Source organism: Ahaetulla prasina, chromosome 4 (genome assembly GCF_028640845.1).
Source record: "Ahaetulla prasina isolate Xishuangbanna chromosome 4, ASM2864084v1, whole genome shotgun sequence".
Taxonomy (NCBI): Eukaryota; Metazoa; Chordata; class Lepidosauria; order Squamata; family Colubridae; genus Ahaetulla; species Ahaetulla prasina.
The window spans coordinates 102,084,091-102,097,945 of record NC_080542.1 but is presented as its reverse complement, the minus strand read 5'-3'; the positions used below and the strand labels follow the sequence as shown (position 1 = coordinate 102,097,945).

Sequence of the window (13,855 nt, the reverse complement as noted above, 5' to 3'; positions counted from 1 at the left end):
CTGGAAAATATTCAAATCAAGATAAACTACTCTCACCTTACCATCACAACCAACTATGACTATAACTTATAAAATAGAAACTTATTTCATATTGATACTGTCATGTAAACTCTTAACAGGAGAAGACAAGGTGAGAGATTAACATCTATAGTCTGTTGCTTGGAAGGTTTAACATAAATCTTTCTGAGTGTAAATGTCTCTGCAAGAGTTATCGTTATTGACAAATTAGCATAATGTAATTGGCTAGCAAGGTCAACATTCTTCAAGAGCTTTATGCATGTTTACTGAAGACCAAGATAAAATTGTGCTCTGTATGATTGTGTACATGTTGGCATTCCTTCCTTGGGGCAAGATATTCATTTATTATTTTGTCTGTTCTCATTACTATGAGACATATTTTTTTTTATGTTGATTCACTTAGGTACTCTTTTAGAAGTCCATAATGACATGATTTGGCTAAAAACACAGGAGGAGGAAGTTAGTTTTTTTTAAAGGATTATCTGTAATTTAAATGCTTACATGGTTAACCTCAGAATAAAATACATATTATGCTACTGCTGTTCTAAAGCAGCACTAATAAATAATTTAAAAAAAAACAATATTACATGAGAATGGTGCATAGAAACTATATTAACACTGGAAGTCAATCATCAGCTTGCTTCTTTCTGATTACAATAGCTAAAATCCACATTCTTGTAATATTAAAGAAATGGGCAGATTTTCAGAATTTACAAAATATTTAGAAGCATTGATTTCCAAGGCTATATCTTAAGATAAAATTGCTCACAGTAGAAAAGAAACAGGATAAAATAGGTAATAATAAGAAAAAAAGTTATTTATTGGCAGTCTATATGGGTTTTATATTTTTCTGCTAATTTAGCTATACTGCAAAAATAATGAATATAATGATATGAGTGAGTGTGTGTGTAGATGCATATAGAATATATATAATCAGTGTGTTATTGTGGTTAAATGTTGGATTAGGAACTGAGAGACCAAGGTTTAATTTTCCCTTAGCTTCTGAAGCAGGCAGGGTTATTTTGGTAGCAGTCTCTCTCTCTCTATTCCGCCCCCACCTCAGCCCTAGATTATGAAATTGAAAAACATTTTTCTACCAGCCTGCATTAGATCAGTGTGGTAAATTTGTGTCTGTAAATATCATTTTGCAGGATATATGCTTAAATTAAAGAGAGCATCACTGTTTATGATGAAACCCCTGAAAATGTATATAAAAGTATATTGCTATTCCAGTATTTTTAAATAAAAGATCTGCATAGGCTACTGTTAATTTACTACTTATTGAATCTATCTTGTCAACATCTCTTTTGGAAAAAAAAATGGATTGCATTTGCCTGACAAAAAATACCAAAGAGCAAAAAGCAGAGTAGCCTGCAATGTTTCACTAGCAGACATAATCTTGTTTGTTTGCTTTTAAAAATTACATTTAGAAAAGGAAATCGGTTTGCACCACTGACATTCTGCCAGATTCCTGTTTATAAACACATCAGGCAATGTCAAGAGCAAAAGCAAAATCCATATATGACTTCAATATTATTAACTCAAATATAAATAAAAAGCTGGCCATTCAGTTTAATTCCCTGCTTTTCAGCCTTCATCTAGCAGGATGCTATGTAGTTATCTTAGAGTGGCTTATACTAAATGACCCTAATTGTGCAGTACACATTTAGTACTGCTGAAATCTCATTGGAACATAAGAAGTGCTTTGTGTGGAATGCTGATTGAATGATGATCTAAGACATTTGATTGTTTGAGAAATAAATAACCTTTAGTGCAGTAAAGGGCTTCTTCTTTTAAAACTTGTTTTATTAGGATCTTCCAAGCGGCATATCTTTTCCTTAAGGTAATATATTTTTATGGACAAATCAAATGGTTAGGGACACTGGGTTCCATGCATTTTAAAAAAGTTTCTTCTTTCAATTAGAATTTTAAAAAATAAAAAAAAATTATACCCCAAACAAGAGAAAATAAGGTTCTGTTGTTACATCTGGCATATATTGCATGTCAAGAAAGCAATCTGCACAGATATTCAAAAAGAAGATGAATGGAAAGATAGATGGATCTGGAAAACAGGAGGCATCTTTCATTATTCATTTCTGTTGATAATTAGAGGGCACCACTAATTAGATCATGTCAAAGAAATTAAGATAAAAGAGGAAAAACACTAAATCTATTGCATTTTTGAGCAGGCCATCACATCAGAGGATTTAGTGAAGTTTACACAAATTGCTTGTTGGAGAAGAAATGAAAAAACCTCTTTTAGACCACAAAGGAAGGAGACTTTATTCTAGAAAGCACTGCAAGTCTTCTGTTGGTATGTCATTACAGAGAGAGAGAGAGAGAGAGGGATGGAGGGAGGGATGGAGGGACGGGGAGAAGGGGGGAGAAAGAGAGAGAGAGGGAGAAGCAGAGAAAAACAGAGAAAGAGAGAGGAGCAGGCTAACTGGTCCAAGGGCTTTCATAAAAGATACATTTTGTCCAAGCACAGAAATAAAAAGGAATTAAAGGATAAATGAAATTCGTTTTTGGAGTTATGGGCAGAAATGAATATGTTCGTTTATAGGGGCTTAAAACATCCCATCTTACACTTGGAGTGGGAAAGGTGCAAGACAATCCACTATTTAAAGTTAGGTATTTTGCTGTCACAATTCAATAGTGTGTTGTCTAAGTGACCTAAGGGCTACATGGTATTCAGAGACACAGTTTGTTCCCTTTTGGGCTGGACCAAAAGTCAAATGCAAATTATAATGAGACTAGAAATATAAGCATCTTTTTTTATGAGATCATGACATAGTTTTTGCTATTCAGACTTTGCTGCCTTTATTTATTTTGAAATCATATTTGTATCTCAGAATGTTTATAGGACTTATAGGATGATCAAGCAGTATTGGTTGTTGTATAATGAGCCTCCCTTTGGGAACCAAAGAAGGTTCCCCAATTATGACTAAGTTAATAGAAGACTGTTGTCTGAGATTTTTTTTTTGAGTATGGCAGATAAAGGTAAAAAGGAAGCTTAGAAGACTTTCAGTGTGTATATTGTTCATTATTATAGCAGAGCAAAGTGCCTTCACTAAAATAAAATAAAGCAAGATTGCATCAAGATACTGAAGTTCAATCCTGAGAATTAGTAATATGTATGTAGCAGAGACAGCTAAAAATATAGGAAGATTTTGAAGTTTTCTCAAATTTAATTGCTACAGTTTGGATATTATAAATCTGGCAATTGTGCTATTATCAGATGCAGTTTCCATAAATATAATGCATTCATATTTATACTAGTCACTTAATCAGAGTGGTGAAAGCTATTCAATGGGACAGACTTTTCAGAATAGTCAGATGGTATCTGTAGAACTGGGTACAAACAACTTTTTTTGAATTCCCAGTCAAATCTGCAAACTAAGAAATTGGATGGACACATTTTCTGATATTGCCCCAAAAAAGAGAACATATCCTACATTTGTTCAAGGGCTAGAGTAGACTCACAATAGTGATAGCACTGCCATTGAAACAGCTCGCTGGGTGCAGGATGTCTAAATCTTCAAAAAGTGCTTATATGAGGAAAAGCAATACACTTGCACATACTTCTTGATCAGCACATAGTTCATGAGCTTCATGCCTTTATCTATGAAGGCTTTGCAAAAATTATGCTTTGAAATAATTTCTCCTTTTTTTGTAAAATTAAAAGAAACATACAGAAAATTTTCTGGGCCCAGCATTAGACCATGATGAGTCTGGCCCAGTGGTGGGTTGCTCCAGGTTTTGTCCAGTTCTTTAGAACCGGTAGTAAAAGTGTGGGAAACTCTGGCCGCCCACCTGGATATCATAATTGATGATCTGCGCATGCACAGAAACTTCTGCGCGTGCACAAAAGCGTGTGCAAGCGCTCCCATTGAGAACTGGTAGTGAAGATAAGTAGAACCCACCCCTGGTCTACCACTATTCCTAGATATATGTTGTTCCTGTTCTTCATGAGATATAATAGGTGACACAGGACCAACCAGGGTTTAAGTCTTTAAATATATTATCAGTAAACCTGTTAATAAAATAGTAGTTTAGCTTCTCCCCTGCAATTCTGAGATTGGTCACATGAAAAGATGTTGAGAATATTTCTAGCTCAGAATTGAAATGAAGGGTCTTTGGTGCTCTCGGAGCTTGGCAGTATTCTTGCGGACATTTTATTATCAAAAATAGGAAATGTGATAAGTGTTATCTAGTTTGAATAGTGAAATGTCTACAACAAAACAAGCTAGCTCATAGTGCACTAAGGATGTTGAACTGTTCTCAGAAATGCTAATTCTTTCCTGGAATATAACAATAGCAATATAACAATAGAAGTTCAGTTCGATCGATGAGAGAATGTCTTCAACAAGTAAAAATATACTCGTTGTTTCAATAGGATTTGTCCATATAGTGTATTCTGCAGAGCATTGATTCTAAGGACCCACTGATTCAAGATGGCTTTATAAGAACATAAAAAAAAAGATCAAAATAATAAAAGAAGATTTAGCCCAGTCATCTTCAACCAATAATATAATTTTGATCTATAAAAACAATTTAATTGGAATTATTTCTACCATTGTGCTAAAATCACCTTTAATTTTCCCATTGATTGAGCTAGTGACTTCTGTTCTTATAAGTTATTTTCAGGATCCTTGAGAAATGTTTTTTGAATTTATTTTTTTATTTGAGTTACTGTAGGGTTCTAGTTTTGCTGTTTTGCTCTCCGTCCTCAAGCTTCTTTGGTTTCCTACATTTCCCAGTTTGAAAAGATCTCATGAAAGCAAAGAAACCTGTGACCTCGTAAAGACCTAACTGTAAAATGAGTAACAACATATTAACTATGTGTGTGTGTGTGTGTGTGTGTTTGCGCACGCTTGCGCTCGCACACACACACACACACACACACACACACACACACACACACACACACACACCTTGGTTACGTCCTAGCTAAATAAATCCAATAACACCATATTCTAAGCTTAAGAATTTCAGCAAAAAAAAAATTTCTTTGAAAAAATATATATTAGAAATAAATTTTCTTTTATGATGTTAATGAGAGCTATTAGAAAAAGTATTTAAGAATTATTTGGTTGTGAGATTAAGGCACCATATTCATATATTTATAAAGGGATATTATTATTTATTAAATTTTTATGCCACCTCCTATAAAGCGACTTTGGGCAGCTCACAGGTTACAAAACAAATGGAAAAATAATTAAAATATATTAAAATATTAAAAATATAGATTTAAAATTTTTTAAACTGTAGACTGATGGCCTTAATTCATTCTTAACCTAATCAAACAAATCGTGTAAAAAAAAAGAAAAAAACCCCAAAACATCTCTTCACCAACAATTAATACCCAGATTAGTAGAGGCTATCACCATGATTAATACTGGACCAATTATCAAGACCATATCCCAAATCAAGGAACCACCAAATCAGATAAACAAGTTAACAGTAAACAGCACCCTAAACAAGGAATCATTAACACTGATAGGACAGTGCAAACCCCATTCCTTTCCACCACTGATGATGTTGCTTATTTTGGTAATGAAAAATCTGCAAAAAAACAACCAAGCTCATTTATATAAAATATTAAAGTTTTTTTTCCTACATCAAAGAATTATAATTAATTGCAATATTTCAGAAGAAGACATCAAATTCTATGAAAGACAAAGAATAACCCTAAATATATCCCATATTTGATAGCTATCATTAAGTTGCTCATATGTCTCTTACTACTATTCAAAGTTTTGCTTCTCCCCTCCCTATTCCCACACCCCAAAAGTTGACTTTATTGATTAACTGAACTATACTAAAAATAAACGCTAGCACTGTTTACATATTTCTTATCCATTTTGCATATGATTGTACCTACTGTGCAAATTTTTTGCACCATTAGCAATAGTGGATAGAAGTCTATGGGCAGTGGTGAAATCCATTTTTTTTACTACTGGTTCTGTGGGCATGGCTTCGTGGCCATGTCTGGCTTGGTGGACGTGGCAGGGGAAGGATACTGCAAAATCTCCATTCCTAGAGGTGGTATTTGCTAGTTCTCTGAACTACACAAAATTTCTGCTTCCGGTTCTCTGAACTGTTCAAAATTTCCACTACCGGTTCTCCAGAACCTATTGGATTTCACCCCTGTCTATCAGGTACAATTTTTTATCTTTAAACTTTATATGTATAGACAAAAGTCTCATCCTTTGATATGGTTCCTTTTGTTAGCTTTAAGTTAGAAATATTCAAATCCATCTCTTTTTTTCCTCTGAACTAAGTCTTCCTCTGAGCTAAGACTATATTATATCTAAAGTTTAATGTTTAATCAAAGTTATTCAATGTTACTGATAGTATGATAGCAAAACAGCAAAAAACTGAGTCAAATAATACTGTTCTGTTGCACAATGATGTTTACTGCCAATGTAAATGTAAAATGCCTTACACCAAATTTGGGAGATCATTTTCAAATGAAATAATATAGTTCAAGCAAATGGTTAGGAACAAAATTTACATTAGAAATTATGATTCTGAATAGTATTCTCAGTTATTTTTATATATAGTATATATAAATAAATTATATATATATATTTATATATATTATAAATAAATAAATAAGCTATTTTCGGTTTCAGCATTTTACACTGAAAAAGCAGTGTTTTATCATTTCCTTAAGAGCTGGTTAGAGTAGGATCAACTGAAACATTGTTGGCCAATAACATGTTTAAAGTACACACTGTTGGCCAATCTGTAATTTTAGATATAAGAAAAATCTGAACAAATGCTAGCATCTAATTTGTTATCTCTGTCTTTTTCTCCCCACCTCCCCTTTTCACAGAATGTTCCAATGCATAACAGTGTGGGAGATACCATGACAGCATCAGGGGTGCACCAGCACTCTAATCCCAGGATGCCAAACCACGACACCAGCATTGTGATTCAACAAGCCATGCCATCACCACAATCAAGTTCAGTCATAACACAAGCACCTTCAACAAATCGGCAGATTGGGTAGGTACATCTTCAGTAGTTCTAAAATATTATGTGGATGCAAACTATTGCACTTAATGTTTTCTCCTGTAAAGCAGAAGAAAGGGATATTTTGCTTGTATTGGTGGCTTCACCAGCATATGATGCCAGGTATGGAGATTGAACTTTATCTTTTATTATATCTTTTATAAGTTAAATGTATACATATCTCTATCAGGGCAGGCATTGTTGCTGAATTATTATACTTTACAGAATGTAGCTATGATGCTCTGGTTTATAATGTCAAACTTCACTGTTTATGTATTTCTTTCTGGGTGCAAATATACATGAGGGATGTATATATATGTATGTGTGTGTTTGATCACGTCTTTTGTTGATCAAACAACCATAAGACATTTTGCTCAGATGTACTAAGCTTTGATTAGATGAACTGTGTACTATCGGCCTAGATCAGACATGCTGCCTGAGGAATTCTGGGTGTTGCAGTTGACAAATCTTAAAAGTTGCTAAAATTATAATTACCGGGCTAGATTATGTATACATTGGCAATAGTTTCTTCAAGCATTTCAAGAATTTCTCTGATCACAAATTTGATAGCAATATTACTTAGGTTGGAAATTGATACATGTCCTTTTCTGCTGCTTGTTCTTCAGTTGCAAAACTTTTTTTTTTGCCTCACATGGTCAGTTTAATGTCTCATTATGGTGCTTTTAGATGAGCATATTATGTTGAATTTTAGTTGTTTCTAATGTCATTTTATGATTTTATTGTGATTAATGCTACTGTTATGTATTACAAATTCATTGCAATATTCCCTTTCAAGGTAAGCAACACTATGCAAATCATAGAAAATGAGTAAGAAATAATAAGCCAAAGGAACTAAAGGCAGGTTATAAAAAAGAAATATAACTAAATGTAATTTACCCCAGCACTTTTCTTCATACTTCACAATTCTTCATAAATTAACCTTGTGAATATATGCTTCATGCATTTTTGTTATTTTTTAAATCTATTCACTTTTTGAGTATTTCAAACCACCGTATTCTTGGTTTACCCCTTCTTTTCGTTCCCTTCACTCTTTGTATCTTTCTATTACATTTGACTTTGTTTTCTCTCTATAATATTAATGTATTTTGTACTGGTCACTCCTATTTGTATTTAATCACCCTGTGTTTAAGGGACCCTTTTATATACCTTTTGTGCATTTTTGAACAAAAAAAATATTCTTCACAATATAATAGCATGTTCACTGCATTTTAGTCAGCATTTGTAGGTGTTAAAATATATCTACCCATTTTGCGATCTACAAATCGATTTGCTGTCTCCAAATCTGTCCAAGTGCACAAATTTACTGTGTCCACCTGTGTTTTTTGCCATTTATGTATATTTGTAGTTATACTTTCCAATTTCCTTGTCAAACATCTTGATTATTGATACATTAGTTTTTAGATCATAGTCCACATTGCTATATGCAATTTGTCTAACATTTACCATCATCTCAGCCAACAACATGGCATCATATATGCAGAGTATGCTGTATCTATGCTTTGTGGTATAATTTATATAATGCAAAGTATGGATACATTCTCATTTCTAAGCAACACACTTTTCATATGATCAGAAATATTAATTATACATTTATGCTTGAATACATTAAACAGTAAAGGGCATATTCTGATCTTACTTCTTTTGCTGGCTAGGAAATTTTATGAGTTGTAGTCCACACATCCTTAAGTTTCTATGATTGAGGAAAACTAGAATATAGTATCCAGAAATACATGCCTACTTATTTTATTATATGCTTTTTCTATATCAGCAAATGTACAGTATGTTTTCATTAATACATTCCTCAGTGAATGTCCCTTTTTTTTTGGTTATTGTTGTGTTGGTTATCTTTTTTTTTTAAGTTGAATGTTTATATTGCTTGAGAACTCATTTAATAGTGATATGTAAAAAATTTCAGGGGAATATAAAAGAATATACAGTCTTGATGTCTTATTTATTTTTGTGCATATCTATGCATTCAGTATTAATTTTTATATAATACTCTTTGGATAGAAATTTCCTTTTGAATTCCTTACCTTGGCTGATCAAACTTTCTGGGGATAAATAAATAGCACAATCAAAATAATTTCACTTTAATAAATTTATCCATATTTTTAACATTTCTTAAGCACAAAAAGCTGTTTTATAATGGTTTCATTTGGAATTTTACGTTTGTATTTTAATATAATGCAAGATTAGTTATGCTGTGGTATTGTTTGGCACAAAACTAATTAGAAGAATGTAATACCTTGGGAAGATTTTTTTTTAAAAAAATATAATGAACACAAACAGCACAAATATGCTTGGTCGTGAACTTTAAACTTTTTAGCAGTATTGTCATGGTCTTAGCGTATTTAAAGGGGGAGCAGAATCAGGCCCAGAAGGCTGTAGAGAATCCCACTTTAGCAGCATTCTGATTTTAATCACAACTGTAGATAGCTGAGTGTCAAAATATGGCTCGGCCACCTGCAAATGTTTGCACTGGCTGCAGTCCAACAAAAACAACAAATGGCAAGATAAAGTTTCATTTAGGCTGTTGCATTCAGCCTTTAATTCTGCAAACGGCTGGAATTCGATTGAAGCATGTGTATTGCATTCCGTGAAACAGAACTAGGTGTGCTTTGTAATTTATTTTTTCGTTCCAAATTTTCCTATTGTTGTCTTCAAACTGAAAGGGAAGGTAGGTGCATAAAAATAAAATAAAGAGTAACGGTTGCTGAGAGTAGATTGATGCCACTATTTTTATGTGTTTGCTAGATATTCTGGGGTTCCACTAGTCCTAGAGATCTAGGGCCCTAAAACTAGAATTGCAAGATAAGAAGGGATCAAAACTCACAGATTGTTTGGGAAACAACAAAGAATATTTGTATGTTAAAAGAAAAAAACATTTGATGTTCCCAAGAGGGTCCCAAAACATATTTTTGAGACATATCTAAAAGTTGGGTTTGGACAGTTAATTAATTTATTGCAAAGTTGTATAAGCTATAATCTGCTTCACAACACTTCTGTGTTATTCTGTGTAAGCTACAAAGCAGCACATATTCGCATTTGCTAATGAAAATATGTGGTGGTTTAATCTTTTGGTTTAAAGGAGTGGGCATCCTTAAATCCTACCCAACCCCTATTGTTGCATTTTCTCACACTCCTGGGAAGAACCTTCTCTCTTGCAACCACTTTCCATCCTTTTGTCAAGAACATTCCTTTCTGCATCTTTAGGTTTACTCAGGAAGAATAGAATATAAAATCTTTTTATTTACATTCTTCCTGAAAAGCAGCAAAGCAGCTTGTAGGATGTAAAAAAGCAGGATGTAAAAGAGGCTAAGTTCCCTGACAGAAGGAGAATTCATTCTAGAAAATGAAGTTGTGTTTTTTTGTTTTGTTTACCTTTTAAAAAAAGGTATATTAAAGTTGAAAACTGAAGAAAATGGTGTAAGGGAAAAAGGAAATAATCAAGAATCCAGCAGTATGTACTCAGTAGCTAGTCTCTCAGGTAGAGAGAGAGAGAAATAGAGACCGGCAAACAAACAGATAGACAGACAGATGCATACACACAAACAGAAAATATAAATAGAACAGAACAGCAGGACAATGTAGTCGAAGTAGTAAAATAATTCAATGAAAGGATCCCAATCCTAACCTAGCTCCACTATTTCCTGGGGAAATCTACTGATTCTATAACCTTTCTCCAATTTTGGGTAGTTTTTGTAGCTGGCTGATGCTAAAACATTTTTAATAGTCACTCAAACTGGAATTAAGCTACATGTACAATAGCAGCAGGTGGTTGTCCTTTGTGCAACAGGAAACTTCTTGTCAATAAAACAATCTGTCTACAAAATAATGTATAATTTCTGTTAGGCTTTATGGCTACTTTCTTCAAATATGACAAGGCAAGCACCCGCCTGAAATCAATTGAAGCTGATTTGGTCAATAATTTCCATGCAAGAATTTGGCACAATGCTAGCATATTTTACCATAATGGGTAGTTCTTTTGTGATATGGGAATGCAGAGACCCCTCCCCCTGAATACTGAGTCAGAGCAAAAAAATAAAAATAAAAAAATAGTGAGAGTTCTGCAGAGAAATTAGCTCAAAACTTCCTGGTATGATCCAACTTTCAACTGAGGGCACTTTCTTAAATTTACCCACTTTAAACATATATTTAAGATTAGTATTGTGAGTTGCTGGCATTTAAGTACAGTATTTGGGGACATACATGATGAAAATTAAATGATCAGGAGTTCTTGAAGTTATACTTTGAAGTTAGCGAAGTATAGCAAGTTAAAGTAAATAAGCTATTTTAGATGGTTGACTTCTATTAAAACAAGTATATAGAAATGCTGAGAAATTATTAATACACTATGTTCCAAGGAATAATGAAATCAACAGCTGAATTAAGGTTTAAAGGTTTCCCTTGGCCAGTCATAACTGACTCAAAGGGTGGTGCTTATTTCCAATTTTCAACTGACGGAGGCTGTGTTTTCTAAGGCAGTGGTCACCAACTGGTGGTCCACGGACCATTGTTGGTCCGCGAGAAAATTTTGTTGGTCTGTGGAGAAATCTTTGTATTTTTCCCAATCAACCCTGGTGGAGAAGCTGCGGTGCAAGTAGGCCGAAGCAGCAATTGCGATGGCTGGAAGCTGTGGGAGCGAAGCACTAGATGCACTTGAGCAGTATCAGCATTCTGCCTCGGTATATTTGCCCAGCTGGTGGTGCAAAGCAGCCCTTGTTTCCTGCCCCTTGGGACTCAGAGCAATAAATGGCAACTGGTCTGGGGAGCAGCTGGATTTTGCTCTCTATAACAGATGCTAGATTGACTCCCTGCAAGCTCTTATCTCACAAGGAGCACTCGCTGAAGCGGGACAGGAAACTTCGGCCAGGCTCCTTGAGAGATGAGAGCTTGCAGGGGGCTGATCTGGCAAAAAGGAGGGGCCTGGGAATGGAGAGCAAAATCTGGTTGCTCCCCTGATCAGACGCCGTTTACAGCTCCGAGTCCCAAGCAGCAGGAGATGGGCTGCTTTGCTCCACCAGCTGGGCAAATATACCGAGGTGGAATGCTGATGGTGCACAAAATGAAATAGAGAAAAAGGGAGAGAATGAAAGAAAGAGAATGAGAAAGAGAATCGGAGAATAAGAGAGAGAGAATGAGAGAGAATCAGAATGAGAGAATGAGAAACAAAGAAAGAGAATAAGAGCGAATGAGAGAGAGCGAGAGAGCAGAGGTGGGGCTGAAGGGGGATGTCTTGCATTAAGTATCGACCCCCCCACCTCAATTTTGCACTGTGGTCGGCGCAGCGGGCAGTGGTCCTTCCTGGCATGCCTTTATTTCTCTGGAGCACTTTGCCCCCCCTCCCACTTCTGCCCACCTCCTCCTCCTCCTGGACTGCTTACTCAGCTGGAGGAAAAACTCAAAGGGTGCTCCACTGCCTGGCTTGCCCGTCTCCCCAGGGATGTCGCCCAGGGGCCCCCGCTCTCTTTGCAGTTCTTGCTCGAAGCTGAAAGGGACGTGCAGAGAATCAGAATGAGAGAGAGAAGGTGGTGGGGGAGAGAAAGAGAGAATGAGAGAAAGAGTGTGGGAGAGAGAGAGAGAGAAAGAGGAGGGGGAGAGAAAGAGAGCATTAGAGACAAAGAGTGGGGAAGAGAGAGAAAGAGTGTGGGAGAGAGAGAATGAGTGGAAGAGAGAAAGGGGAGAGAGAAAGAGAGAATGAGAGAAAGAGTGGGGAGGAAGAGAGAAAGAGAGTGGGGAAGAGAGAAAGAGAATGAGAGAGAAAGAGTGGGGGACAGAGAGAAAGGAGGAGAGAAAGAGAATGAGAGAAAGAGGAGGGAGAGAAAGAGAATGAGAGAAAGAGTGGGGAGGAAGAGAGAAAGAGAGTGGGGAAGAGAGAAAGAGAATGAGAGAGAAAGAGTGGGGGACAGAGAGAAAGGAGGAAGAGAAAAAGAGAATTAGAGAAAAAGGGGGGAGGGAGAAAGGGGGGAGGGAGAAAGAGTGGGCGGGAGAGAGAAAGAGAGGGGGATAGAAAGAGAGAATGAGAAAGTGGGAGATGGGGGGAGAGAGAAAGAGAGAGGAGGGGCAGTGCCTGAAAGACCCCATCCCGTCATCGGGAGTCCAGGCGCTTCAACAAGTGGCACTCTGGATTCATATTAGTGGTCTGCAGGATTTAAAATTATGAACTTGGTGGTCCCTGAGGTCCAAAAGGCTGGGGACCCCTGGTCTAAGAGACACTTCTATCATCATGGCAGTAAGCTTTCTCACATGAGCAGTACTTATTTATCTATTTGCATTTGCATATTTCCAAACTGCTAGGTTGACAGAAACTGGGGCAAGTAATGGGAGCTCACTCCATCACTCTGTACTTGGGTCTCGAGTCTAAGCCGTCAGTTTTTCAGTTAACAAGATCAGCATCTTAACCAATGACCCATTGTACTGTCCCTAACAATTGAATCAATTCCTTGAAAAATTTCCTAATCTTAATTTAAAACAGTTTCATTAATTAGTCAAATTCATGATAGTGTTTTGAAATCAGTAGTGATTTGAACACATTGAGGGTAATTTAAATGATGACCATCTCCTATAGCAGTTCGAGCAAATTCCAGGTAGTTGTGGAAAACTTACTCCTTTCTGATTGCATGAAAGGACCTTGAGGTATATTCTTTTCTCTCTCAATGGCTTTGAATTGCAGACCACTGAAATAAACAATAATAATAGCAAGGACTATAATCCCATATACTTGTGTATTTGCAAATAATTTTCACAAATTTCAGTGCAACTTCCTTCCAAGTCAGAATGGCTTTTAGCTACTGTA

The 13,855-nt window shown here is 35.7% G+C and overlaps 1 protein-coding gene across 11 annotated transcripts in view; it reads left to right on the top strand.

The window, feature by feature from the left end:
* CREB5 (cAMP responsive element binding protein 5) overlaps positions 1–13,855 on the top strand; it is a 275,297-nt gene that overhangs the window by 98,847 nt on the left and 162,595 nt on the right. For all 11 annotated transcript variants that reach the window (XR_009155127.1, XR_009155128.1, XM_058183481.1 and 8 more), the window contains one exon: positions 6,860–7,032. Coding sequence is in view for 9 of the 11 variants with exons in the window: in XM_058183481.1 (XP_058039464.1) it covers positions 6,860–7,032 (173 nt within the window). In the remaining 2 variants the exon portion in view is untranslated. The remainder of the gene's footprint in view (positions 1–6,859; positions 7,033–13,855) is intronic.